The sequence below is a fragment of the Aphanomyces invadans genome (assembly GCF_000520115.1).
Source record: "Aphanomyces invadans strain NJM9701 unplaced genomic scaffold supercont1.9, whole genome shotgun sequence".
In the NCBI taxonomy this organism is placed as follows: Eukaryota; Oomycota; class Saprolegniomycetes; order Saprolegniales; family Verrucalvaceae; genus Aphanomyces; species Aphanomyces invadans.
Window position 1 is genome coordinate 1,309,581 of NW_008580154.1, and position 26,050 is coordinate 1,335,630.

Below are 26,050 nucleotides of genomic sequence, written 5' to 3' on the forward strand. Positions count from 1 at the left end.
GCCGCCGTGTCGCTCGGCATGGCGAAACTGCCCGCGAGGCGTTTCCTCGTATTCGTTTGTACAGGTACGTATGCATTTGTACAGTTGCATCCACATGTACTAGTCAGGCGTTAGTACATTTCCACCACCATGGAAAGAACGCGGTTTAAGTTATGACGAGAGCTGGCCCTCGACATCGTCGGTGCCGACAATGATCGACTGTACTAACTGGTCGAGCATGTACATGAACGCCGGGTTGTCTTTGACCCTACAGCACGCATGAGGGATGCGCAGACGTGACAACGATTGCCGTACCAAATGATAAACTTGGTGGCTTGCTGCGGCGTCAAGATCGTCTGGAGCAGCGACACTTCGTTGTCAAGGGACCGGTTCTTTTCGTGCGTGGCCACTTCGAACGCAGCGAGGTTGCGCAGGTTCTTGGTCAAGTTGTCGCGCAGGAGCTTGATCTGGTCGCGCCGTGTAAAGATCTGGCGTTGCTGGGCCTCGGTGATGTCGAGTTCCTTTGCGAGAATCTCCCACAGATTCGCTTGTTCATCGACAGCGACCGGGCGAGGCACGGCCGACGCTCTCTTCATCTTGACTTCGTCCGCATTCTCGACCGAGTACATACACATCTTGGTCACTTGCGTCGGGAGAAGCAGGTCGCGCACCCGAGCGATATGGAATGCGATGGTCTCTCGTCTCTTCGCGCCGTAGTCGCTGTAGTTGGCCTTGTACAACTCGATGAACTTGGCGACTTCGGCCGGACTCGCGCCAGTCTAGATATTAAGGTCACCCAGCTGGGGTTGAAATGACTGCACCTACCTGGAGCAAGTGATGCATCTTTTGCTTGTAGCTGGCCTTCTCCTGCCGCTCGACTACGATGGCTTCTTTGCCGATCCGCAGACGCATTTTCAAATCGAGGTTCTCTAACTCGAGCTTCTTCAGGCGAAGTTCGTTCTCCTGGATTCGCGCCATACGCCGCTTCCGACTCTCCCTCGCCGAGTCCCGGTTTCGCTTTAGTCGCTTGCGCTTTTTCTTGGACAGATCTGACGATTGTGCCGTCGTTCGGCTCGACGATGCACCGTCGCTGTCGTCCATGTCCGAGTCCGAGTCGGATTCGTCCGAGTCAAACGACGCCACGGAACTCCCCGCGGTAGATTCGCGTTTCATAAGAGGAGGTTTGGGTGCAGCGAGGAAGGAGGATGTGGACGACGACGGTGATGCGATCGGGGGCTGAATACCACCGTCCAACGAATGCTGCTTGGCCGATGTTGAGGTTAATGTCGGTGGTGCATCGGGTGCGATTGACGCCTCTGGTGGTTCAGCGGAAGGAGCAAAGTGAAACAAGTCGTCGTCTTTGATCTCATCGCCAAATGACAACGTTTGGTCCAGCGGCGCCAAATCTGAAGTTAAAAACAGCCATGGGAACACGTCTTCTTCGCGGAAGATGTCGCCTGTGTCGAATCCTGAGCTCACAAACGTTGGCGTAGGTGGCGCTGTAGACGGTGCTTTGTCCGACTCGGGCGGCGTCGTCGCGATATCGGCACGGCCCGGGAGACCTGGGCCCTGCTTCGCATTCGGCCGGTCCATTCTTCCCTGCTGAAGTGTTGAAGTTTTCCTGGTGCGTTCGCAGGACTGCGTGTCCGGATAATATTATCCGGTTTTGCCAATATCGCATGGGCGTGTGAGCAGTGGTTGTGTCGCCACGCCTAGGCGACGACGCACCATGCAAGAACTCCATTGGTCTCTCTATGCTCGGTTCGCTCATGCTGGATAGGGCATGAAGCAATGGTGCTTTGGTGACACTGCATCGCATGAGGGATCTCCAACTGGCGAGTTGGCCCAGCGACAGGTGCGGATCACCAGCTGAGGATTGAAGAAGCAAAGTTTCGACCGCAGGACACCTCGGGATGCCATAGAATACGATGTTCAACGATTCCTTCTTGCTTTCCTGGTCGATCTAGCCTGTCTCTTCTGCCTCATGACGACGCAAGAACTGCATATGCAAACTACAACAGCTCTCCCAACTTCGGTATATTCTCGAGTTTGTATGCAAGTTGGATAAGGCCACGTGGAGATCTGCTTGCCACGCTGCGAATTCATCTGGCTTTCCCTACTTCTCATCTTTGCTTCCTGTGGACGGCGCCATCGGCCGTTGCCGTGCGGCTCATCGCAGGCCGGTTCCTCAACTCGTTGTGGGAATTGTCCAGATCATATCCGGATGTCAAAATCGTTCGACATTTCGTGTCGTGAGCATGCCATCGGCGCCGCCAACCTCCCGCCGCAGCGCTTCAGCGACACTGGACGACCTGACCAACTACTATTGCGGGCTTCGCACGCGACTGAGCGACGTAACGATCTCCATTGACTTTAATACCTGGAGGGTGAACCTTTCTCTCCTCTCGATACAGACACTCATCTTGTACGGCACGGTGAGTTGGTGGAAGGGCAACTCGCGTCGCATTCTCGACCCATCACCCAGTTTGTAGTTGTTCTCGGAATGCCGGTTCTCGCTCTTTGCGTTTTCATCGGTGTGGCTCGGACGAGCGTTCTTCATGGCGGAGTACGAGAAGAAGTATGGTCTCCATGGCAGCATCATCCATAACTTGCCAAAAAGCTCTCTCCTCCGAAGTTTCTCCATATCTGGGGCGATACTTGTCCTGTCCTTTCTCTTTCTTCTGCGATCGATAAAGGATGTCCGCCAACTCGTCGCCCTCCTTGTCGTCCCGTGGGTCCTGGCACACTCCCTCGATATTCGTGACGTCGTCAACATAGATGTTCTGTGATGCTTGTGGCCGAGCGCTGGCGACACCATCCTCATCTCAGCACCCCCTTGGAATTTTTGTTTGCCCTTGAGCAAGCGTACTTTGTCGGTGTCGTCACCCTTGTTCTCGATGTGGTACGCGTCGCTCGCACATGGCGCTCACCGCTTCATGCCGACTTCTACATAGAACCCCACGCTCATCTACGACCGTGCCGCCGCCATGGCGGTCATCAGCACCGCCGTCATCAACAATGTGATGGCTGCCATAGCCAAGTACGTGTTTCCTGTGTCGTTGGATTGGATACAAGCTGATGGTGTCCTCCCTTCTTCTTGGCACAGGTACTTCATCCTCCATTTCACTCAATATCAAATCACGGCACACAGCTTGCACGGCTGGAAGGCCATTCAGTACCAAGATGACCTTGCCGAGGTGAGTTGAGCCGATGCAGAAAATGATGTAGTCGTCACGAAAAGGATGGGAACGCAGCCATGGATCCGTGGTACGACCTACATGCAAGGTGCGGTCGTTCGATACAGCGGGCGGACGTGGGAAGCTATTGGCGTGCGGAATGAGGCCGAGCCGGGGAAGTGGTCCAGTCAGCTGCACATCTTCCTCTGGCGACACCCCTTTCGTCTCTTGACTTTCTTCATGGCCGTGCAAGTGGTGCAAATGGTGGTGATCGGGCTCTTTTCGTTCTGCTGCGACTCGCTCATGATGTTAGGGTACGTTGACAATTTGCTGGAGAAAGAGCTGATGACAACACTGGACCAGGGCCATGATGTTTGTGACCGCCGACTACATGCAACTCATGCATTCGATTCGGTTTGCCATCTTGGGGAAATCCTTTCGAAACGTCATGCTTCGACCACAAGCGCATGCAGAGCACGTTGCTTCAGCCACACCGCCCCCCAGCTGCTGAATCAATAAGGAACAAAATCGTACACTGGATAGGTCACTGCTGATCGTGATGGGTATGACTTGCGGTGGAGTCGGGATCTGCAGTCGCTGACGTGGGAAGCTTGGTGCGACATCGTCGGGACTCTTCTTCACGTGCTCGGGCCTTCCTGCAACAGGTCTTGTATGCGTCAATGTCAGCCTGGCACTTGGATTCTTGATACTTATGCCGAGACAAACACATCTGGATCGCGCAAGCCTTCGGTCGGCATGCCCTCTGGTACACCATGTCCCAGTTCACGCCGTCTGCAGCCGCATCTTCGTCACTCATTGCGCTGGTTGCCATGAAATCGAGAAAAATGTGAAAAAACGCATAGATATATTTTGATCCATAGCCAGTCAAGTTATACCACGATATGGGACCGCAACATCAAGTTGACGCTGCTGAATCTTTCGCCGCGGCGGTGCGCCACCCTGACAGCAGCTGTGAGATTCCAGCGCAACTTCATGTGTGCTAGGGATGCATATGCTCATAATCCCGTCCAAGAGTTAAACACAATGGATGCGATATCTCAGGAGAGGACCGCCCGGAGAGGGGGTTCCCTGTAGCATACGACGCGAAGGAGTCGAAAAACTCGAGCAAATCACATCACTTATGACACTGCCGAAGGCGCTGTCGCTGTGGATGATAAAATAGCCATCTTCGAAACAAGTTTACACAACCGTATTCACGGCAGGGGGCTCATAGTCCGGAACGCCGCTGGTGAACGAGGGATGCTACGCAGACAACATGGATGAGAAAGATGCCATGGACGAGAGTGCGTGGTTCGAGTCACAAACCTTGGTGATGACAAAGTAGTTGAAGTACGCGTTGGCAAAGCCAAAGAGGGAGAACATCCACCCGTATGGGCTGAACATGCCAAAGGGGAAGATGGAGATCATGCACAGGAAGAGGCAACGACCCCAAGGGTTGTACAGGAAGCCGTAGTTGGCGCGCAAAAACTCGTCGCCCGACTTGGTGCGAGATTCATACCCGATCAAGATCAGCCCAAAGAGACTACATAAAACGCACATGAGACCGACGGATTTGTTGGTAGACAGTGCGTGCCACTTACATGGTGTAGACCACGGCCATGACGCTGCTGATTGCGCTGCCGAAACTATCCTTGTTGAGCATCTCCAAGATGGCAATCGCGATCATCCCGCCAGCCATGATAAAGTTACAGATGCGGATCGCGTTGAGAATGCCCGACACGGACGTCCCCGTGACGCTTTCGTGAAATTTTCCCTTGATTTCGCCCCAGACTTCAGACAGCGATAGCGCTTCGTTGTCCTTTCGGACTTTGGCGGCGGCGCTCGGCGGCGGAGGTGGGAGTTTCAGGTCATCCGGGTTTAAAGGCGCAAGCTTGCCATATTCCGCAGCCGTGGCCACCACTGTCGTCGCCGCGGCCTTGGTCGACGGCGGGGCAATCGTCGTCTCCATCGGCATCATCGCTTCCTCTGCCTCTCTCGTGAAGTATTTCTGATGTGGGCAGACGGCGACCTCTATGAACGGATCATTCGAAAGCCAGTTACAACGATTATACAAATATCAAACCAAATCTAGACTCGAATGACCTGCGCAATATGATAAACCAGTCTATTCTTCAGCGACCAACATTCCATTCCTGACAGGTCGAAGTGCCGCCAGGACGCCGTCGAGGACGACGACTGAGGCCGATCTAGGCGCTGTGTACGTGTACACTGAAAGGCGACGCGAGGCAACCCTGAAGTAGGTGCAGAATTCTCACTCATGTTGCGCGTTACTTTTTGAAATACTTGCATTGTGCGAAATGCAGCATGAAAAACCAATGCGAGCAATGCAGTTCCTTCTTCCAAACACAGCGTTGGTCATAGACAAGAGAAATACTTGGCAGCGAATATCGCCCATCGAGTTGTGTTCGCGCGAGCTAGCTAGCATGCTTGATGTCGCGATGAGGTTTGAATGCAGCTGCGGATGCTCGGGTGGTGCATTGGTGGCTCGGCCATTCTGGAGATATGGATGAACTTGATTGGACAAAATTAAAGTTAAGAAGCCAATGGGCGGAACTTCCCCTTTTCAATCCAAGAAACCTTCCTTGGGGTGACGAAACATGATGAAAGCTGGGGCGGAAGTCGTGATTGGTATGCGGATCGGCCGACAAGATGTGATGACTGTGGACTCAACCATGGTGTAGTGCCGCGCAACTTTAAGCTCTTGGAAGAGCTGGAGAGCGCAGAGAAAGGTCATGGCGACATGAGCATCAGTTATGGCTTGGAACAGGCGGACGACATTTTCCTGACGAGTTGGATCGGTACGATCCTCGGCCCTGCAGGCGTACGTCATATTATCTGCGACGACTTGTCGTCCATCTCTTCCTTGTCGAATATCCCTTATGTGTAGACCACCCACGACGGGCGCATCTACAGTTTGAAGATTCATTGCGGCGAGAATTATCCCAACGCGCCCCCCGAGGTGTTGTTCACGAGTCGTATCAACATGTCTTGCGTCGATCAAACCAACGGACGTGTGAACCCTCGTGGTCTTGGTACGAGCGCGTCGCGACACGAGTCGCTCGCTAACGGAACCTTGTGTGGCTTATCAGGTGTGCTGGCGTCGTGGCAGCGAACGTACGGCATCGAGCAAGTGCTCGTTGCGTTGCGCAACGAAATGGCGTCTGCCACAAACAAGCGACTGCCGCAACACCCCGAAGGGAGCTCGTTCTAACCCCGGCGGTCCCCATTGTATCCACTCCCACGATGCTGCGGCGGATCACTCGCCCCTTCAATCGCCCTTGATGAACCACGAATACACTTTCATTCACGAAACAAAATCTTTGTCGACTGTGTATCGCGCATATAACGTTTCTGCGATTCCAGTGCTTATTGCTTAGTCGACCTTCTTCTGCCGTCGCGATGAGAGCATGTGAACTGCAATGGACATACCGCGAGCCACAGTCATCGCGGTAGCTAGAGCGACGCAAGGGATGCAAACATATAGCGCCAGATGGAGCACGAGCGGCGACACGCGGGCCATCCACTTGGACGCCTTGATGTGCATGAGGAAGAAGAACGCTTCCTTGGCCACGAAGCACGTGGATACAACCTTTGGACTTGAGTACAGCACCGATTCGGTCCATCGAAACACGCGGTGCCACTTGTGCCGTGTCGTGAAAAAATGGGCTGGAGGCCCAACCAAGCTGAAGAGGCCAAGTGTGAACTCAGCAGTGAGGAGCGCCGAGTAAACCGGTCGAATGGACGGAAACAGCACCATGAGACTGAGGTAGATGGCAAGGAGATGAAACTGGTCGACCAGGAACGACGAGAACGAAAGGAACGTGGCAAGGTGGCCATCTTTGATGGACAGCGACACCAGTCGCGTCAACACATCGCAAGCAAACGCCACCGGGAGGAAGAACGGGTTTAAGTCCGCCGGGTTCAAATACACTTGTACCAAAACGCTGTACATGATCAAGATGCGCACGACTTCAATCTGTCAATGGGACCATGAAGGGGATTTCGTAGACATACGGCAAGGAGCGTACCAGAGGACAGACGACGACCGCGGCAAAGTGCGCCGCGTATGCTGGATCAGACACAACCCCCCAGTACCGAGAAAACACATACACGCCGTGGCGCTGCTGAAAATGGAACGGATTGAGGTATGGGTAAGACAGTTGCGGGGGATTGGCGCTGTTGACGCGAAATGTTTTCTGGCCCGCGGCCGTGACCTGAAGTGACGCAACTTCTGTGAGGTACGCATCAAGTAGGACCACTTCGTGGAGTTGCTGCGACTTGACGAAGAACGGAGAACTCGACAACGTGCCATCGAGAGATGTCCACAGAAGGTACGGGTCCAGGAGGTTGTGCGAATTGAAGTCGCTTGACCCGGGGGTGCACCACACCGTGACCTCTTCTCCAGATTGCAGCACATACCCCTTGGGAAAGTGAAACACAATCGAGCCCGTGTCGTTTGTGAGTCGATGGTTGGTCAAGTCAATGGACTCCGTCGATGGATTTGACACAACTATCCACTGCTGCTTCATGTCCACACGACTGATGTACAGCTCCTGCATGGCCGTGGCATTGTTGATCTGCATTGTTGATCGAACCACGCGGTGATCCACCAGTGGAAGCAGCACGCGGCGAAGGGATGCATACGGCATGGTAACAAGTCCGACCACGGTCGTTGGTTTCCCGCAGTTTAATGTGGAAGAAAGGGATGCATCCGGATATCGTCTCGTTTCCGGATAGTATGAGTAGGGAATTCAACCTCTGGTATCCGGATGTCCGCAGCCTTTACGCATTCGGCAGGATGAAGCGGGTCGTGGTGTTCGGTACGTCGGCAAATCCGCCGTGCGGCATGGGCGGCCACATGGGCTGTGTCGAGCACTTTGCGTGCGAGTTTGACGAAGTGTGGGTGCTTCCTGTGTATCAGCACATATATTCGTCAAAGCGCCACTTGGAAACGTTTGAGCATCGCGTGGCGATGTTGGAACTGGCACGTCAAGCAATTCCCCACGGCGACCGCGTGCGGGTCGTCCAGGCTGAAAAGGACGTGTGGATGCATGCACTTGCGGCGGCCCCTGCTGGCACGGATCCATGCTCCATTCGAATTGGCACCGTTGACATCGTCGAGCACTTGAAAACCCAACATCCTGACGTGGAGTTTTCATGGCTCCTCGGTGCAGATACCTACATGGACCTTCTTCAAGGCAAGTGGAAGGGCGGATTGGCGTTGTTGGATATGGTTCCACTCGTGGTGCTTCCGCGTGAAGGTGTGAAGTTGGACACGTCGGCCCATCCGTCCGTCACGATTTCCTCCATTCCATCGTTAGACGACTCGTCATCGACAAAGGCGCGGCAGTCGCGCGATGCCGCCGCCTCGCTCGTCCTCCCACCAGTCCTGGCGTACATGCAAGCGCACAAGTTGTACGCGTTTGGGTCGATAGAATAAAAAATGGATCGTTAGCTTACTCGCGACGTCGCACAAACTGCTGAATACGCGTCCCCTTGCTCTCCAATGTGTCTGTCACGATGGTTCGGACCAGCGCATACTTAGCGCAAGCGACATCAATCTCGTTCTCCGTGTCTTCGTCGTACGAGAAGCTTGAACACATGAGGAACTGTCCCTCGTGGTTGCCTTCGCCGGACGTAGACTTTTTCAGTAGCTGATGCACAGTCCAGAAGAGCAGCGCCACGATCTCCCGCGCGTAGATCACATCTGTTCCAACAATCAAGTCTGCTTTTTGCCCACCCTGTAACGCCGCAATGCGGTCAATTTCGTTCGCCCCTTGGGGGCCCCACCGAAGGCTTTGCGTGTGGCACGCAGCATGTACAGGCCGATGCGACTGTTTCGTCACGTTGTGTTCGATCGTCTTGAGGACGCCGGGATCGTGGTCTGTGAAGATGATCGTCGACGATGGGTCGAGTTGCGCAAACACAAGACCGGCAAGACCGCACCCAGCGCCGAGTTCGACGACATTTCCCCGAGGAAGTTCCTTGAAGTGCGCTTCCATGTATTCGCACAATGCAGGAGCCGCAGGCCACACATAATGACCCGACTGAACGAATCCAGGGTCGTCTTGGACGTAGCTGAGGAAGACGCTGACGCGTGGCGTCGGGTCGCTGTCGGACGTGACGCCGAAAGTGAACTCACACGTGACTTTTTCGAGACAGTCGTCATACATAAACCCAACGTCCGCGAGAAGATCTTCGTCGGCCTCTTGGTCGTCGCCTCCATCATGGAGAATGGATGTGCCATTCAGCTTGTGCTGGATGATCTCCATCTCGCGTTCGAGCGCCGCCTGCGCGTTTTCCGCCATCGCCGCCAAATTCGAATGTGACCGTCGACGTGCGGGAGTCCCGTGATTTCATTGGTGGAGCCAGACGTACGTTGACCCAGTCATCCGGTTGCCCTATCTCATTGTACAGACGGCAGCGGTCCGTCGAATTCAGGCCGGCCGATGGAGGATAGTCGAGGAAGGGCGAGCTGGGCAGGCGGAGACATCTGGTGAGGATTATAGAGGCTATGCTTGCGAGAGTTACAGCAGAGCGCGCGGAGCGGCAGTCTGAATGTCGGCGGCGGCACAGAGACAGGAATCGTCGCGACGACTTTTGGATGGCATCGGGGCGGGAGAGAGCAGACGAGCGTGAGGAAGTTGTCACTGGAATGGGATGTTGGCCAGGGGCATAGTTGACGACGAACACGAAAGGTACCAGGGCCAGTGACTGGAGTAACGGGAGTGATGAAACAGAAACCTCGCCGCCGCTAAAAATACCGCGATGGAGGCGATGCAACGTGACGAGGATGGCGGAGACGACCCCGCCGCCGTGGTCTCACTGACGTCGGCCAGACTGCGGCACGAAGATGCCAACTCCCCTGCGGATGATGTCGTTTCACCAGTTGTGGACAAGATCGACCACCGAGCGAGAACGCATTGTCCAGCATGGGACAGCAATCAATTCACGAGCATGATGCAGACGGAGTTGCTGTCGTACTCACTGTCAGTGTCAGTGGGGCCACTCGCCAATGTCATGGAGATCATGGGTAATGCATTTGACATCAACCTGCCGTCGCTTCATGACGGGAGCATATCTACAGGAACGACGCTCCAGAAACATGACGACACGCTTCAGCACCTTCTACTCCACTCTGCCGAGCTAGATGAGGTCCAGGCCCAAGTACGATGAGGCGCCGCATCGTGCTAAAGTGTTTTGAGATCATGTTTTAGACAAATCAGGCCATAGTTGAACAAGCCGACGTGCTGGATAACCACTTGCAAGACGCGATTCAAAGTGTACGCGCAGATTTGCTGGCGCTCATCCATCCCCTCGAAGTGAAGGCCGATGTCGCGGACGGCGCGATCTGCGACATGGTGCAACAAGTGGAAGCACTGCGCAATCGTGGGAACCCCGGGGACAATACCTCTCGGCCGGACGACGATGCAGTGGCGGCTCTGGCGAAACGGTTGGACGAGATGGAAGTTCGACTGGGTCGCCTACAGGACAGTTCTCGAGACGAACCCTACTGGAAGCAAGAAATGGAGCAGTCCATGCAAGCGCAACTGAGCGCTATGCAGCAATACATGCAGTCGGAATTTGACTCGGAGAGACAACGGATTCAAGACATCCTGAACAAGCACAGCAGCACTGGCCCGGACGAAGAAAAGCAGCACCTTCGACCCCCCACGATGCCGCTGCCTCCCCTGCGCCGGGCACAGAGCCACCCGTCCGGCCTTGACGCTGACACCCCCGACCTGGCCTCCATGTCGAAGAACCCAGACGCAAAAAACGACAGTGCTGTGGTGATCCCGGTGGAGGAGTTGGCGACCATCCACCAGCGCTTGGATCAAGAAGAGCACCTTCTTGAAGCACTACGCCAGCAGTACGAGGCCCTCCAGGAACTCGTCAACCAAGTGCAAGCAGATGCAACAGGGGTAATCAAAGGCGTTTGTTACGCAGCAATCCGGCTGACACACCGCTTCCTTGGCCCGTGAATTGTGTAGTTGGCAACTCAGCTGAGTGGTATCAACAGCAGTGGTAGTCGAGGCGATGCATTGCCTCCACTGACCGCGTCGTCAAGCTCCACAGCCCTGGCAACAACGGGTGAGTTGCTCGACCAAGGAGTGGACCAAGGTGTGGTGGACGACGTATTTCGCCCGAACGATGCGTTGGCAGGCGAATTGGCTCGCCAGGCGCTCATCCTCGACGCACTGAACAAGGACGTGGCTGAGTTGCAAGCGCAGCGATCCGCACGACAACGCGATGTAGACAAGCAAATGATGGACGTGATCAAGCAATTGAAGGAATTGGCCACAGCCGACGCCGTTCACACGTCGATGATGGACACCAATAAGGTAAGCGCCACGTTTTCTCTGCAGCACTTGGTCATTGCATGAGTGTCGTGGCCAGAGTTCGATTCAAAAAGTAAAAGCCGACGTGGTCAAAGTCGCAGCTGACCTCCAATCGCTTCTGGAAAACCAGGTATAATCGTCGGCCAGACCTCACTTGTGACTTTTGAAAATGCGATGGACATCGTTGTAGAGTCTGCTGCAAGGCTTTCAAACGAGCGCGGGTGGTGGCAGCAGCTCGACGGACCTGTCCATGGTGTTCGCCAAGCTGGCTGAAATGCGCAAGGCGCAGCAAGATGCCAACAGCGCTCTCCAGGCCAACGTGGATTCGCTCGTGGAGCGGCAAACCAGCAACCAAGAAGCGCTTCATGCTCTGAAAGGACATGTTGACAGTTTGGAGGCCAAAGTCGGCTCCCACCAGACCACACTAGGCTTGCGGGACGACGAAGACGCAGAGTGGGTGAAGAAAATGGGTCGGCAACTGGAGGCCCAGCTCGGGCATCAAAAGGATATGGTCCAACGCGGTCTGCACGTGCAAGAGCGGGTTCTCACGGCGTTCTTGGATTTGACGCAACGCGCGACCGACATGCGGCAAGACGTTGAGAAGGCGTCTACGTCAGATGTGCTTGGCGTGAAAGTACCCGAGATCCAAAAACTATTTCAAGTGTTTCATCGCATGGGGCCACAGATCTCCCACGTCTTGGCACTACCGCCGCAGTCTCACGAGGCTCTCCAGCGGATTGCACACTCGATTGAGCTGAGCCATTTCGCGCCAGCGGTAAGTGTTTCCCCGCGTCGTCGATTCGCGTCATCAGCGTGACTGTATAGGACGCCCAACCATTAACTAGTACGGTCAGCGAGACGCACCAAATGCTGTCGAGTTTAGAGCTCCACAACGAGAACATGGCGAAGCAACAGGGGCAAATTCGAACTCAAGTCAGTCGCCCATCTTGAAGAATGGTTGTCGAGCTGACTTTCTTTTTCAGCTGGATGAGCTGTGGCATGCATGGAATGCCAAAATGCACATGGACATGCTTGCCAAGTACATGATGCTGTCCAAGGAGCTCCGTGACATGATCAAGCAAACGCCAATGCGCGCAGGAGGACCGTCGTCGAACAATCTTCACATTGGTGAGTATTGATCTGTGGCGCAAGCCCAACATGGGCTTGATCTTCCTTGGAACTGACTTAGCTCTGCAGGCAAGCACAACAATGGTAGCGGGCTTTCCGAGGCCGACACCAAAGTCCTCGAGACGAAACTCGTGTCGACAAATCGGCGGCTCAACGACATCGAGGAAAACTTGAGAGCGTTGAGCAAGAACATCATGGCGTACAAACAAGACATGAACGACAAGGTCACGGCTGGCAACCTCTCCAAGCTCAAGGTACTCGAAAGCACCACAGTTGAAACTCATCTACGAGCAGTTTCAAGTGTTTTCGGAGCTGGCCAAGATCCATGCCGTTCTGGGGTCTGCGCGCTTTCAAGGCCAAGGGGGACAGTCGTCGTCGACACCCATGCGGGTCTTGGACGACACTGAGATCAAGCCATCTTTGGACGACCAGGCCGAGCTGATTGCTAGCTTGTGCAACGAACTCAAGCAGGTGGGTCAGGGGTAACGTGGTGACGCCATCTTGACTTTCTCGCTGTAGTCGCTCGCGGAAAAGGAAAAAGAAAATGAGGCAGCAGCGGGCACGTCGCACCATTCGTTGTCCAAGTTAAGCAACGAGAACGAATTGTTCAATGCCAAGCTCGAAGCAATCACGGAAAAAGTTGCCGAGCTGTTTATGAGCCTTGAAAGTATGATCGACATGCTGCCACTTGTCCTGAAACGGCATCGTTGAATAGTGCACCGGACGAATTCGCAGCCCCGCCATGCCATTCCGACATACAACCCGGGGCAAATGCTCGACAGCTTTGCCCAAAACATCGACGCCAAACTCGCCGAAACTCAATCGCTCAACCGCAAGGTGCGAACGTGTCGTCGACTTGTTCACCAAGGGACTCATGTCGCGCCGGTTCAAGGAAATCCACGATATTCGAGACGAACTTGATGATCTTGTTCGGCAGCGAGTGGCCAAGGCAATGGAAACCTTGCAAGGCCCAATCGAATATGGCGACGGGACCACCGCAGGTTCATTTACACGAGAGCTAGAGGACGACGGCCAAGTGACGCGCGAGAGACTTTGTAGGTGGGAGTAAACCAGTTGTGTGCATTGCATGCAGTCGACCGGTAAAACTGGAGACGCACATCCAAGGTGCATCACTGAACGTGGCAAATTGCTCCGCGATTGATCGGGCCAGTAGACACCATCCACGACCGATTACCAGCTGAACCCATGGTCAAGGTCCCGCATGATCCCGTGCTGGTATGCAAGCACATAGACCATCTTGAGTTGTGTTAAATGTGGGGATGCGAATAGGACGTTCCGATTGACGAGCCAGGTGACGAGTTCCATGTGTACCGTGCTGGCTTTCGCATGCCTTCAAACGACAAGTGCGCTACATTTTCACCTGCAGTACGGAGTAACGTGGCTTTTCTAGGCGACACAACTTGGGCAAGGGCATGTTGCCGCTTCTGAACAGCATGTCGCCGACAGCGTCGCCAACAAGACGCAGCAGGAAAAAGCTCACAAGTCCTCAGTCAACAGAATAGAGGAAACCACGCATCCCCTTTGATTGGCTGAAGAAGTTGCACAGAAATCCTAAGAACATTTTGATTGGCTAATTTCATTTTCAATCGATTTACCATGACAATGCGACAATACACAGTACGCCTTAAAGTTCACTAGCTTGAAGGATCTGTATGTACTCTAAGAACCGACAATGGGATTTCGTGGTTTTGCAGCGACGAAGATCGTATGAAGAAGTTGCCTTGAATGGACGAAACAGTGAATTTCGCATCGATACATGCACACCATTGTGTCTGCGTTCATAGGCCTGTCTTGGAATCATCGAGTCCTTCGTAGTTCAAGACGTTGCCAGCGACTCGTGCGATATCACGCATTCGTTGTATGGTATCTCTCGCCTGCATATCTCGGATGGTATCGGCGACATCCTCATCGTACCTACGGTGGTAAGTGCTTGCTGTGTGGATACAACTTACTTGAATACATGCGCGTCGACATCCTTGAATAGACTGACCACAAAGACCCCGTAGCGTGATACCTCGTATGACGGACTGAGGACCATTTTCCTAACCGCTTTCTCCAGGACTGCGAGCAACATTGGCATCTCGACTATCTTGGCTCGATGTAACTGAGGTAGGCATACACCCTTTATCGATGCAGCGACATAGATTGAATCGGACCATCCACATTCTTCGAGAAATTCGTTGCACAACGACACAAACTGCTCTGGGTAAAACAGGAGACAAGGACTCAACTGAGGTCCGTCGACATCAAGCCAGGTCTGAGGGAGGGAGGGTACACTAAATGGATCAGATATCTCAGTAATTTAAGATGACTAAGGCGGTGGATACCCCGGTTCGACGTCGAAAACTGTGACCAGACTCTGAAAGATGTCGCTCATGCGAGCAAAATTCAACTCATCTCCCTTAAATCGTCTTGTCAGTTCATCCTCAATCTGACGCCCTACCTCAATGCGGTTGAAATCGATTCTTATCTTGCCTTTCTTCATGGAACTTGCTTGAAGAGAAACTACGAACGTCACTTCTTCCGCACAGAGCAGCCCAGTCACCAGCGCCTTCAAAACAAATAGTTTAATCTGAATCCAATTTAGAGGTGGAACCTTGTTGGGCAGCTTCTTGTATTCGTACCCAAGCTTGTGGGCCACGGAACCAATACAATCAATAATATCGAACTGCGAATAATTGGAGTAGAATGTTGGATTCACGGCATCACACTCTTGGCGACGGGTCAGCATCAACACTTTCCCACCCCACGATGTTGCAGAGGCTGAAGCGGACGCAAGTTCATCCTCGTTCGTTATCTCTTTCATTGTGGAATCGCATGGATCATATCTGTGCGAGCTGATTGCATTCTTCAAAGCAGGGGATGCGACCCATTCTCTGTCATGTTTTTTCACCATCCCTTCTTGATGATAGGTCAACTAACAGCAATCAAGCATTCACGAGCAGAGAACGGCACCGTTAGTTTAAGGAGAGAGATTACTTACGCCGCCAACCTTGGTCGTTGTTGCGCTGTGCCGCGCGGACATCAAGTGCTGTCCGTTTCTCGTGGCTTCAGTCATTGATCGATCCAGGGTCGAAGTGAGTGAAAGCGCGCGAAATTTGAAATGAGGATTGTTCAGACAGTGTGGGTAATCTGATTGGTTGATCAAAAATCGACAAGCCAATGGGATGAATACAGGCATTTGGTTGGCTAAATGATGCCTAGCGATGCATTGATTGGCTACTTGAGTCTGGACGATCCTGCTGGGCAGCTCGTGAGTCTATTCTTGGCGCGAAACCAATCTTGCAACGTGATATTCACAGCGGCATGGAGGATGACATCGCATCGCCGTCACCACAAGCGACCGAGCGAAGTGTGGCTGGTGTGCCGATCGAAGGATCCCCTGCCGCGACGGCACGGAAATGGTCCAGCTATGCCCCCGTCGCATCGAGTTGGAACTCGGAGCAGTTCAATGCGTCCCTCAACACAAATCTACTCACGTTTTCTGTGGCCCCGTTGACACATGTGATGCAAGCTGTGGGAACCACGATCCACCACCACGACATTTTATTGCAGGAGCTGGCAAAGCAATTGCACAAAGTCGACCGAGTACAAGAAGAGGTACACGCACGAAGTTCGGCTTGACAGTGCGTTTGATGATATCAACAGATGAGCAAACACACGGCATCCCCCTCGATTTCGAACGATGACTTGCTGGCAAAGCTCGGAGAAATTGAAAAACGTGTGAACGACGTCGAAGCCAACGCAGAACCAATTCAGAGTCGGGAGGAACTGTTGACCAACAAACTTGGTATGGTACGGGCGCTTGAGGACCGCGCGGAAGAGCAGGACGCATCCATTGGTGACGTGAAGAATTGCGTGGATCAAATGAGCATTCGGCTTAGCGACTTCGTCACGACTGTCACGCTTGACCTGATGAAGGAAGCGCTCTTGAACGATGTTCAAGCCATGATTAAGGACGCAATCGCCCAGCTCGTCACGTCACAAGACGCGCGATACAACGCTCTACAAGATCAGTTGACGCAGCTGCACGGCAACAATAGCGACAATGACAGCAGCGATGGCGATGACGATGAGGTGCTGAGTGATGGCGGCGACGTCCTTCGACCGGCGCGCGTTCCTCCGGCCGAAACGACCATGGTTACCCATACACACAAGAAGAGCAAACGCAGCGATGGAACGTCGTCCACACGCATGCTATTTGACCCGGCGCAGAAAATGCATGTCGAGCAACTTGATCAACAACTCAAGCAGCTCACTGTGCGTTTGCGAGATGTCGAGGTTGATAGGGCTACTTGGCACGATCGAGTGGAGGGTATTCATGACCAAGTCGTTCAATGCAATTTGGACGCTGGCCAGTTTCGCCACGACATGATCAGTGCATTTGACGAGCTGGCTGGCAAGGTGAAGGAAGCCCACTCGACAGAAACGCCTTCAGTCACACCCTTGCCAGGTACTGTCGGCATGTCTCGGCAAGAATTGTCTCATTCAGTGTGGGCCTGATCTCACTTCACCTTCCACAGTGCCTTCCCGCAAATTCGACGACGAAGTACAGCGACACTCCGATCGCATCGAGCGTTTGACCAAGCAAATTGGAGATCTTAATCTGGCGCACGGGAGTGACCACACAACGACCGAGTCCAACGCTGTACGATATGTTGCAACACGACGACGTGAGTGACATTCATATCGGAGTAGCAAGCGGTGAAAGCGTTGCAAGAGGACGTGCGCAAACTGAAAGGTCAGGTGGACGCGTTCGAAGAAAACCAGGTTTGTTCTCCTTCGCACATGAGAAGCGCCTTGACCGATGCGTGGTAGAGTTTGATGCAAGGACTGTCGGGCGGTGGAGGAGGGGATGGTGCGACACCAGATCTGTCGATGGTATTTGGGAAACTCGCCGAGATGCGACAGACACAAACCGACGCGACAGACGAGCTGCGACAGCATCTGAACGCGTTGGACGAGTGGGCGAAGGGCCACAAGACACAGTGGCAGAATGCAAAGCACCAAGAGGAAGGCAAGGCCCAGTTGGATCTGCGACAGCTCGACGCCCAGCTCGAGTTGGAGAAGGACGGGTTGCACCATCAATTGCATCTGCAGGAACACATTATGGGCCAAGTCACCGACTGGTTGCACGCGATCCCTATCATTCGAAAAGATCTCGAAAAACCAGGTTTGCCACCAGATTTCTTGATCGAAATCTGACCTTTAATCGACCAGACTCGCATGAGAACAAAAAGATGATCGAGCTGCAGACGATGTTACGCCAGTACTATCGTGCGTTGCCTGGAGTTGCTGCGCTGCAAGCCACGAGTAATGGGTTGCATGGCACGCTCCAAAATCTCCACCACATGTTCCTTCGAGTTCAAGATTCTGTGGCCGGACTCGGCGTCGACTTGGCGACTCGTGACCAACAGCTTCAGACCCTCAACACACTCCTCTCGACCTTGGATAAGCATAACGAAGGGCTCCTCAAGCAATATGACAATGCGCGCGCGCAGGTAGCTCCCCTTCAATTGTACAGAGAAAATCGTTGATCGTTTTCTGCATTCAGATGGATGAGCTGTGGAATCTGTGGCAGAAGCGGCTCCACATGGATGCTGACAATAGGCTGGCGCTGTTGTCCAAAGAAATCACTGAAGTCGCCCTGCTCAAACCTAAGGGTACGAGTACAATACGCAAAAATCGCCTCATGCTGTTGCTGCAGTGGTGGTGCCGTCGCCACCGCAAGCGCCTTCGGGTCCAGAACATCATTCGCACGTGGATAAGAAGATGTCGTTGTCCGCACAAGCGATGGCCCTTGGTGAAGGCAGCGATGCAGTTAAGCGGCTAGAGCAGTTGCTGCTGACATGTTGCCGTCGTCTTGACGGGTTTGAAGACGACCTCCGTGTGCTGACGCGAAACGTGCACGCGTACCGCGGCGACATGACGGATCGCGTGACAGAGGGCCACTTGTCCAAGCTCAAAGTATGCCCAGAGCAAATTTGGTGGAGTCATGCTAACACGATGTTGATGTAGTTTCAAATCTTCGCCGAGCTCGCCAAGATTCACGCGGTGTTGGGATCGTCTAAATTCCAAGGCGGGGCAGCGACGGCGTCGATCGCCAAGGTGTACGACGATTCGGAAATCAAGTCGACGTTAGACGTGCAGGCCGAGTTGATTGCATCGTTGTGCCTAGAGCTCAAGAAGGTACCTGCCATAAAAGTCCTTCCCAAATCCAAATGGACATAATTTGTTTGTAAAATCGGTAGGAGAAGGAAGAAGCGTCCGAGAAAAAGTCAGTTGCGCCGCCGCCGCTGGCCGAGGTCATCGATTCGGACAAAGTATTCAACGCCAAGCTTGAAAGCATTACAGAAAAAGTCGCCGAGATGTTTGTGACCCTTGAAGGTACTTCGGTCTGCATGTGTGTCCACGCACTGACTAGTTTCAAGTGCAACGGTCGAGCTCGCAACCCCGCAACATTATCCCTGCCTACAACCCGACACTGCTTCTGGAAGCATTTGCCCAAAATATCGAGGCAAAGCTTGCCCTCACGCAGGACTTGACGAAAAAGGTTCCGTTAGGAGTGATCGTTTCGGCTGGTTCGAACAAAGTGCTTCAATAGGACATTGAGCGCATCAAAGCCGAGCTCGGGGATAACGTTCGCCGCCGTGTGACCAAGGCCATGGAAGCCATGCGAGACCACATACCATCTACAGAACCCACAACTGCAGTTGGCACGATCCCAGGGATGGTGTGTTGCATTGCTTGCAGTCGGCCGGTCCGGTTCGATACGAACACAGGAGGTATAAATCACATGCGTTCCCCAATGCACACGTCCAACGATTGTGTCGTAGATGTTCAGAAAGAAGTGAATCGCACGACTCTCGGACTGCCAGAACCCGACGAGGTATAACAGCCCAACTTGGCGCACGGCTCATGCACACTTCGGTGGCAGGATGACGAGCTGTGGGAGCGAGAAAGCGATCCGGAGTTTGTCTACCGAGCTGGGTTCCGCATGCCAGTGATCGAAAGGTACTAGATATTCAAGGCTACACCAAGATATAATATTGTTTCACATGACAGGAAAAATGTTCTGCCGTTGCTCGTGTCACCAAGAGTCCCACCGTCGCCGCGGGTGAAGGGAGGCAGCGTCGACAAGGGCAAAAGTCGTCGATTTATCAAAGGGAGCACGCGGAAAGTCGACAGTTTGATGCGAGAGGTCATCCCTTCGCTTATGTATTCATCGTGCATGCGTGACAAGTGGTGACTTGGCGCGTAGGTCGAAGATCTCGACCACGACACGCTGAACGCGGAGCGTCAAGTCGATTACAAGAAAGTGAATGACGCGCGCAAACCCATCGCGCCGCTTCGATAAGGAGACTCTTCTATACAGCTACAACACTACCACAATGAAGAGGATGAATCGTCAGGCAGAAATCTCTTGGAAATCATCGTTGGCAGTGTGACTGCAAACCTCCCGCTTTCATGGTAATCACTCGATTCCTCTCCTCGTGCATGCTTCATTGCGCGATATCTCCATCAATCGTCCACAGACGACGGCATAGGCTATCCATCTAAGCATATAGATCTCTTTCTTCAGCGTTCATGCGCCGCCATCTCTCCTTTTTCCAAATGAACGTCTCGGTGCCACATTCCCTCCACACCAGTCGTTTCCATTCTGCAATCGGATTGGCTAAATATCAGCTTCACTTACACCACGGAATAAACGATTTGGATTGGCTACAATTCAACCTATCCTCACCCGCTTCTGGTGAGTCCTATAGTAATCGGTTAGTATTACTGAAATTATGTTTTGCATGTGTTGGAGGGGTGACGAGGGCCATTCTTGACTTGACGATGCCCATTCTTGACTTGACGATGCCCGATTACCGTGCTCGCCTAGCCGAACTTGGCTACGTCCTCCCGCCTGTGTCGCCCCCCAAGGGCAACTACAAGCTCCTCACTCGTGTCGGCAACTTGATCTACACGGCTGGTCATATCCCAACGCCGGCAAACGGAGCGTTGATCACGGGCAAGGTTGGCGTCGATCTCACGACGGAACAAGCGTACGAAGCTGCGCACGTTGTCGCACTTGCGCTCCTCGCGACTTTGCAAAACGAATTGGGCGACTTGAACAAGATCAAGCAAATCGTCAAGTTGACGGGGTTCGTCAACGCCGTCGATGGCTTCGCTGCCCAACCCACCGTCATCAACGGGGCGTCTGACACGTTTGCCAAGGTTTTTGGCGACCACGGCGTCGGCGCTCGGTCGGCCGTCGGCACCAACGGCCTCCCTTTGAATGTTCCCGTGGAAATCGAAGCGATCGTCGAAGTCCACGATGCCTGAATGGACAACAATTGCTGAATAAATGTATGTTAAATGTCATTCGTTTAGCCGTCCTCTTTCCACATGCCCGATGGCCATCGTCCAGTCGCGCGCTTTTTGAGCTTAGATGACGGCGACCACACGAGCTCCCTCGTCGCCGTGGCCATCAGCTCATCCTTGTGTTCGATTGCAGTGGATAACGTCGGCTCGGGGGGGCGATGGTCATGGATGGCATCGGTCAAGGTGGCCTCGAGTTCATCTTCGTTGACAACTTCGAATGCCCGCGAGACGCCGCAGTACGGCACGACGACGTTGCCATTCCAGCGCTCCTTGTAGTGCCCATTGTGCTTGATGCGGTAGAGTCCGGGAGGGGTCTTGGGTGGAATGTGCCACACAATAGTGACCAACGACGCCGACAGCCCGCTCCGCTTCCAGTGGAAAAACGTCTGGGGATCGCTGTCGTCCGCATGCAACACCCACACGCCACCTCCGCAACACCCGTCGAACAACCGCCACCGTTGGATTTCAAGAAAGGTGCTTTGTGTTCGCAGGTCGTTCTTCGGGTGACCGGCGCAAAACACAGCCTGGGCAATGTCTCCTGGAGAAAATACTTCTTTGGTCAAAAGCACATCTTCGACAACCTGGCCAAAAGTCCATGTCCAGTCACCCACGCTGTCGTGGATCACGGGTGTGTGCCAGTTGGACGTGCTGAATTTGTGTGGCGGAGGTAGCGACGGCGGCGTAGTGCCGAGTCGGAGGCACGCAGCCAACTCGTCAAACTGTTGCTGCGTCGCGACCAACTGGTTGGGGCCAAAATGCGTCGACGCCCCTTCGTACCGTTGGATCGCGTACTCTTCGCGAGTCGTCATGTAGCCGCAATATGCGTTGGCAAGCCCCGCGAGCACAACATCGTTTGGGCTGTCCAACTCGAGCGCAGTGGCGATGGAGCGCCGAAGCCGCCGCCCAGCCATTGTTGTCTTTTCAAATGGAGTCGCGGCCAGCACGAGTTTGTCGCCAAGGACAACCAATTGCAGTGGCAAGATGGACGGCGATATGCCCGTGGACGCTGTCGGGAATATAATGGGCTTTTCCTTTTGCATCGACTGCGTCTGCGGCATCAGCGTAAACCAGCACTTGGCGCCCCACTGCAATCCCTCTGGGATCATGCTGACCCCTCGTCCATCGAACCGCGTGCCGCTGAGCATCGACACCCCAATGCATCCCGACGATGTCGACGGCGGACACTCCTTGTGTACGTGCCACTTGGCCCCGAGCGCGATCGAGTTGTAATCGACGTACTGGTGGACACACCGGATGGACATAGTTGTCGCGGGTGGCAACGTCTCAGCCAAGTTGTACAGACGCCGCGCTGTCTCGAGCTGCGCTTCGGCTACAATTTCCATCCGCTCGAGGTCGAGGTGTTCGTTCGCGTGGTTGCGTGGTCCAAAGATGTTGGGACTTACGTCGCCTTCGTTCGTCTGGGCAAACGCCGCCACAAAGCATCGCGGGCGGTCCATCAAGTGCACCGTCCCTTTCTCGCGCTCGAATTCATGCGATGCGTACCCCTATATGCAACAGTTCATGCCGCCGGACACAATGTCGATCGACGCACCTTGTTGTCGCCTGTGATGAGTGTGAACCAACTGCCCATACTTGTCGGGTGGACAGCAAACCTATTGAAATCAGCTCAAGACTCGAGACGACATGAGGTCACGTACCAATTGATCATGCCAATGGGATATTCGTCGATTCCATCCAACCTCCACAACGTCATGTCGTTGTCCGTGTTGTGAGCAAACTGCTGCCGTTCGTCGAGGGGGTTGGCATTGTATGCTTCAACGGATCGATTGATGGATGCGCCAAGGCACTCGCCCCGTGCGACGCGAATCACGCCCGGCTGGAGATTGCGGAAGGCACGAACAATGGATTTCACAATGCCCGTCACAACGCACTCAAAGTTCTACCTCAACAAGATCAATGCAATCGTGAAGGAAGCAGATTTGTTTTCTGTTGTTCATACCTGCTTGTCAAATCCCTTCAACGGCGGGTGCATGCTGTAGAGTGGATATTCCGATACACCGCCCGGCGCACAATGCGTGTGCGTCGCACTCAGCATGACGTTGTGTGTCTGAAACGTTAAGGACGGGAACACATCTTCATGCGCTTGGAGCCGCGCGAGCACTGATTGCGTGATGGACTCGGAGATGCAGCCCGTGTCGACACTGACAAACGCAAAGATCGACATGTCGTTTCCCACCGCACAGTCATCATGAAACACAAACGCCCGCGACCGAAGACGCATGTGGATACCCGTGGTGGCTTGGTGGAATTGGGCGTACCCAAACATGCCAGCCTCCGCGGCGGGACCGGTGATATCGTACATGGCGGCGCCAAGTCGCATCGTCGGCAGAGTGTGTTCAACTTTCCCAGTTTTAGAGTGCCATGAAGAAATGATGGATACTAAACCGACCAATCAACAACGGTGCCGTGGGCAGTTTACAAAACGCGAGCTCTGTCGCATGTTGGGTTTTATTCAACTTTCACTTGAAGTTCGTATATGGAATTCCATGAATGCATTAAATTTCTGAAACCGGTTGCAATCGGTTGTCGAATTTGTTCCTACCGGCGGGACGGGAGGACGACCGCCACCCTCCATGTGTGTACAGGGTATGATGGACGACACGAAGCGCCCGCAGCTACCAGCTCCAGCAGAAAACGCTCCGGGTACGCTTCGTGGAATAGATCTGCCTGACAATACCCAAAACACTCACCTCGGCCTGTAATTGACGACGGGTGATGGGTGCTTGCTTATCAGCTAGCTTGCCATGACCCTCTGAAGCCTTGTCGGCAATCGAACGGATAATCAACACGGTGGCTGCTTCCGCGCCGTGGATGTGTAATTGTCGCCTTGTGCTGGATGCCCATGCTTGCCCGACCCGCCGAAACCACATCGGCTCGAACGGATATTGCAGGAGGACGAAACAAGTTGGAAGGAGAGACTACACAATTTTAGTACTTGCACAAAATCGTAGTCAATATTTTTTAGAGTGAGATTTCAAGATAACATTAAATATTTACTCTGTTTCACATTTATGCCACCAAAAGCACTTGAAGTGACCCTAGTAGTGATGGACATCAACCAGGGGTCGTTTACTCGTACACAAGGATGGAGCGAGTTCTTGTGGTCTTGGGATACATTAATCGATGCAGCTCGTTGAGCTGAGATGAACTATACTATCGATCTCTTCCTAAACGTAATACCCTTTAAACATTCTACTTCAAAGTTGTGAATGATTGTCAATTTGACTCCTTTGTGCTGATATCCATCCAGTGTATCTTGTCATGAAAAACGATGTCACAAAATTATCAATTTGTTTGAGTTCACATGTTTATGTACCATCCCTGTCATCTTGTCAATGTTATAATGCCACAATATGGTCCGACCGCAACCAACGATTGCAACGGCCGAGTTCGACAAGATCTGTGGGTTCGTCAAGCAGAGTCGCCCACCTAGCCTAACTATAGAAGAACGTCTCGACATTTTTCGTCTTGACGCTCACTTTCGACATGAGGGCATGGAGGATGCATCTGGTCATAATGCACGTATTCTCGGCCGGAGCACAAATGTTATGAGAGTATAATGGCGCACATATAACGCTACAGCAGCCGTCGCTGTTGCCTTCCAACAAACATTCTCATACAACTTGCATTCCTACGACAAGAAAAGCGTTCTCGCTCGTCCAGTCCTTTGTTCGGGACCCCGTTTGACATGGACGCGGATATTTGCAAAAGATGTGTTAGTATTACTACAAAGTGACAACATGTCGATGTCGCCCCGACAATACCCGCGCAATGGTGTCAGCATGTCGTACTGTGCGCCGATTCTTGGTTCGTGTCGGTTTCGAATGGGGAAAAATAAAATGTCAACTGACGTTTGCGTTGGCGAAACAATGTGCAATGTTCCGCGATAAATACATTGCGAATATGGTGTGAATCATTTTTGCAAAAATTCACCGCCTGTTGTGTACCTAGACGAGTCTTATGTACACCACCACCACTGCGTTCGTCATCAAGACAGTTTATACGATCCAAATGACGAACAAGACCTGCAAGTCATGCAAATACAAGGAACAACGATATTGGTTTTTTGGAGCGATACCAGACGATGGAGTGGACAACTCAAAACTACTTGCCCTCGGCATTTTCCAAGGGGGGAAAATACGACGCAAAGAGCCCAAGGACTACCATGTCATATTCAACCATGCATATTTCGTTGACTGGTTTGGCACGTTGCTCGGCCAATTGGAAGCCATGTTGAAAAAGAACGTCGTTATCGTTATGGCCAACGCAAAATACCATAAATGCCTACCCGACGGCATCTAAAGTATGTCTGGGCCAAGTCACGTCTGCCCGATAGTTGCGACCGCTATGGTATCCACTACAACTCGGACGAAAAAAATTGCCCTATGGGAAAAACTTGCCACGCACATCGAGAGCAACATCGTACCTGTTGTGGTGGTCATGGCCGAGTCGCGAGAGCATTCTGTTGTGTACACGCCTCCGAATCCTTCGGGCTTGCAGCCTATTGAATTGATTTGGGCAATAATGATATGTGAGGTTGGTCGTCAATACAACGTAAATACTTCGTTCCGTGAGGTACTGGAGCGGTTGAAGACTGTATTTGAAGGCTTCACGTCTACAACAATCCATGTGTGTATTGCAGCATCGAAACGACGACTCACCGAGTTGTGGGACTAACTAGGTCTCCAGGATGCTGCCGATGAAGAAGACGTGGCGGTGGACGAGCAAGTGCTACCAGGCATCAGCCATGCATCATACGACGATGACCATACCTGCGACCATCGATTAAGTAGCAGCAACTGGTCCATAAGCGACATGGAGGACGACTATGGCCCTTGGCACCTGTAGAAAGGTAAACTGACTTCTAATAGAATTTTATACCTCTTTGCGTTGCATAATACTTTGAGTAAAAGTTTCGGAGGTTCCAAATTATGTGATGTGATGTCACGTCACATACATCCCTGTACAAGGAAATTGAATTAGTAAACGACCCCTGGA

At 53.1% G+C, this 26,050-nt stretch overlaps 11 protein-coding genes across 13 annotated transcripts; 6 read left to right on the top strand and 5 right to left on the bottom strand.

Annotated features, from left to right (window-relative positions):
- Nucleotides 1-50: 50 nt before the first annotated feature.
- Nucleotides 51-1,592, bottom strand: H310_05580 (hypothetical protein). Its single transcript, XM_008870323.1, has 3 exons — nucleotides 805-1,592; nucleotides 295-758; nucleotides 51-247 (listed from the first exon to the last, which is right to left on the bottom strand). The coding sequence occupies exons 1-3, from the start codon at nucleotides 1,570-1,572 to the stop codon at nucleotides 151-153; spliced, it is 1,329 nt and encodes a 442-aa protein (XP_008868545.1). The 5' UTR covers nucleotides 1,573-1,592; the 3' UTR covers nucleotides 51-150.
- Nucleotides 1,593-2,221: 629 nt separating this feature from the next.
- On the top strand, nucleotides 2,222-3,703 carry H310_05581 (hypothetical protein). Of its 3 annotated transcripts, XM_008870325.1 has the most exons (7): nucleotides 2,222-2,414; nucleotides 2,472-2,710; nucleotides 2,758-2,881; nucleotides 2,934-3,019; nucleotides 3,086-3,176; nucleotides 3,234-3,469; nucleotides 3,519-3,703. In XM_008870325.1, exons 1-7 carry the CDS (start codon nucleotides 2,238-2,240, stop codon nucleotides 3,664-3,666), a joined length of 1,101 nt encoding a protein of 366 aa, XP_008868547.1. In that variant the 5' UTR covers nucleotides 2,222-2,237; the 3' UTR covers nucleotides 3,667-3,703. The 3 variants fall into 3 exon arrangements, with proteins under 3 accessions (XP_008868547.1, XP_008868546.1, XP_008868548.1); XM_008870324.1 differs by having other exon boundaries at nucleotides 3,234-3,699; XM_008870326.1 differs by having other exon boundaries at nucleotides 2,222-2,710; nucleotides 3,234-3,699.
- A 300-nt stretch (nucleotides 3,704-4,003) lies between these two features.
- Nucleotides 4,004-5,173, bottom strand: H310_05582 (hypothetical protein). The gene is made up of 3 exons (XM_008870327.1): nucleotides 4,757-5,173; nucleotides 4,482-4,698; nucleotides 4,004-4,418 (listed from the first exon to the last, which is right to left on the bottom strand). Exons 1-3 carry the CDS (start codon nucleotides 5,131-5,133, stop codon nucleotides 4,356-4,358), a joined length of 657 nt encoding a protein of 218 aa, XP_008868549.1. The 5' UTR covers nucleotides 5,134-5,173; the 3' UTR covers nucleotides 4,004-4,355.
- Nucleotides 5,174-5,745: 572 nt separating this feature from the next.
- Nucleotides 5,746-6,532, top strand: H310_05583 (hypothetical protein). The gene is made up of 4 exons (XM_008870328.1): nucleotides 5,746-5,804; nucleotides 5,858-5,997; nucleotides 6,064-6,208; nucleotides 6,266-6,532. Exons 1-4 carry the CDS (start codon nucleotides 5,774-5,776, stop codon nucleotides 6,385-6,387), a joined length of 438 nt encoding a protein of 145 aa, XP_008868550.1. The 5' UTR covers nucleotides 5,746-5,773; the 3' UTR covers nucleotides 6,388-6,532.
- On the bottom strand, nucleotides 6,459-7,851 carry H310_05584 (hypothetical protein). Its single transcript, XM_008870329.1, has 2 exons — nucleotides 7,205-7,851; nucleotides 6,459-7,152 (listed from the first exon to the last, which is right to left on the bottom strand). Exons 1-2 carry the CDS (start codon nucleotides 7,823-7,825, stop codon nucleotides 6,550-6,552), a joined length of 1,224 nt encoding a protein of 407 aa, XP_008868551.1. The 5' UTR covers nucleotides 7,826-7,851; the 3' UTR covers nucleotides 6,459-6,549.
- A 100-nt stretch (nucleotides 7,852-7,951) lies between these two features.
- Nucleotides 7,952-9,491, top strand: H310_05585 (nicotinate (nicotinamide) nucleotide adenylyltransferase). Its single transcript, XM_008870330.1, has one exon. It carries the CDS (start codon nucleotides 7,975-7,977, stop codon nucleotides 8,614-8,616), a length of 642 nt encoding a protein of 213 aa, XP_008868552.1. The 5' UTR covers nucleotides 7,952-7,974; the 3' UTR covers nucleotides 8,617-9,491.
- On the bottom strand, nucleotides 7,970-9,528 carry H310_05586 (hypothetical protein). Its single transcript, XM_008870331.1, has one exon. The coding sequence runs from the start codon at nucleotides 9,482-9,484 to the stop codon at nucleotides 8,633-8,635; it is 852 nt and encodes a 283-aa protein (XP_008868553.1). The 5' UTR covers nucleotides 9,485-9,528; the 3' UTR covers nucleotides 7,970-8,632.
- A 395-nt stretch (nucleotides 9,529-9,923) lies between these two features.
- H310_05587 (hypothetical protein) lies at nucleotides 9,924-14,273 on the top strand. The gene is made up of 17 exons (XM_008870332.1): nucleotides 9,924-10,209; nucleotides 10,264-10,343; nucleotides 10,394-11,098; nucleotides 11,168-11,518; nucleotides 11,574-11,645; nucleotides 11,706-12,290; nucleotides 12,341-12,448; nucleotides 12,499-12,643; nucleotides 12,713-12,897; nucleotides 12,938-13,114; nucleotides 13,163-13,310; nucleotides 13,359-13,480; nucleotides 13,536-13,644; nucleotides 13,703-13,768; nucleotides 13,818-13,879; nucleotides 13,934-14,007; nucleotides 14,055-14,273. Exons 1-17 carry the CDS (start codon nucleotides 9,945-9,947, stop codon nucleotides 14,164-14,166), a joined length of 3,366 nt encoding a protein of 1,121 aa, XP_008868554.1. The 5' UTR covers nucleotides 9,924-9,944; the 3' UTR covers nucleotides 14,167-14,273.
- A 1,675-nt stretch (nucleotides 14,274-15,948) lies between these two features.
- H310_05588 (hypothetical protein) lies at nucleotides 15,949-20,240 on the top strand. The gene is made up of 16 exons (XM_008870333.1): nucleotides 15,949-16,264; nucleotides 16,313-17,117; nucleotides 17,188-17,312; nucleotides 17,363-17,434; nucleotides 17,483-17,837; nucleotides 17,885-18,165; nucleotides 18,219-18,327; nucleotides 18,372-18,631; nucleotides 18,683-18,853; nucleotides 18,916-19,051; nucleotides 19,096-19,217; nucleotides 19,269-19,449; nucleotides 19,501-19,553; nucleotides 19,602-19,678; nucleotides 19,730-19,865; nucleotides 19,926-20,240. Exons 1-16 carry the CDS (start codon nucleotides 15,971-15,973, stop codon nucleotides 20,019-20,021), a joined length of 3,273 nt encoding a protein of 1,090 aa, XP_008868555.1. The 5' UTR covers nucleotides 15,949-15,970; the 3' UTR covers nucleotides 20,022-20,240.
- Nucleotides 20,241-20,466: 226 nt separating this feature from the next.
- Nucleotides 20,467-23,398, bottom strand: H310_05589 (hypothetical protein). Its single transcript, XM_008870334.1, has 4 exons — nucleotides 22,992-23,398; nucleotides 22,690-22,931; nucleotides 22,584-22,644; nucleotides 20,467-22,536 (listed from the first exon to the last, which is right to left on the bottom strand). Exons 1-4 carry the CDS (start codon nucleotides 23,370-23,372, stop codon nucleotides 21,037-21,039), a joined length of 2,184 nt encoding a protein of 727 aa, XP_008868556.1. The 5' UTR covers nucleotides 23,373-23,398; the 3' UTR covers nucleotides 20,467-21,036.
- Nucleotides 20,492-21,048, top strand: H310_05590 (hypothetical protein). Its single transcript, XM_008870335.1, has one exon. It carries the CDS (start codon nucleotides 20,504-20,506, stop codon nucleotides 20,990-20,992), a length of 489 nt encoding a protein of 162 aa, XP_008868557.1. The 5' UTR covers nucleotides 20,492-20,503; the 3' UTR covers nucleotides 20,993-21,048.
- Nucleotides 23,399-26,050: the final 2,652 nt, after the last annotated feature.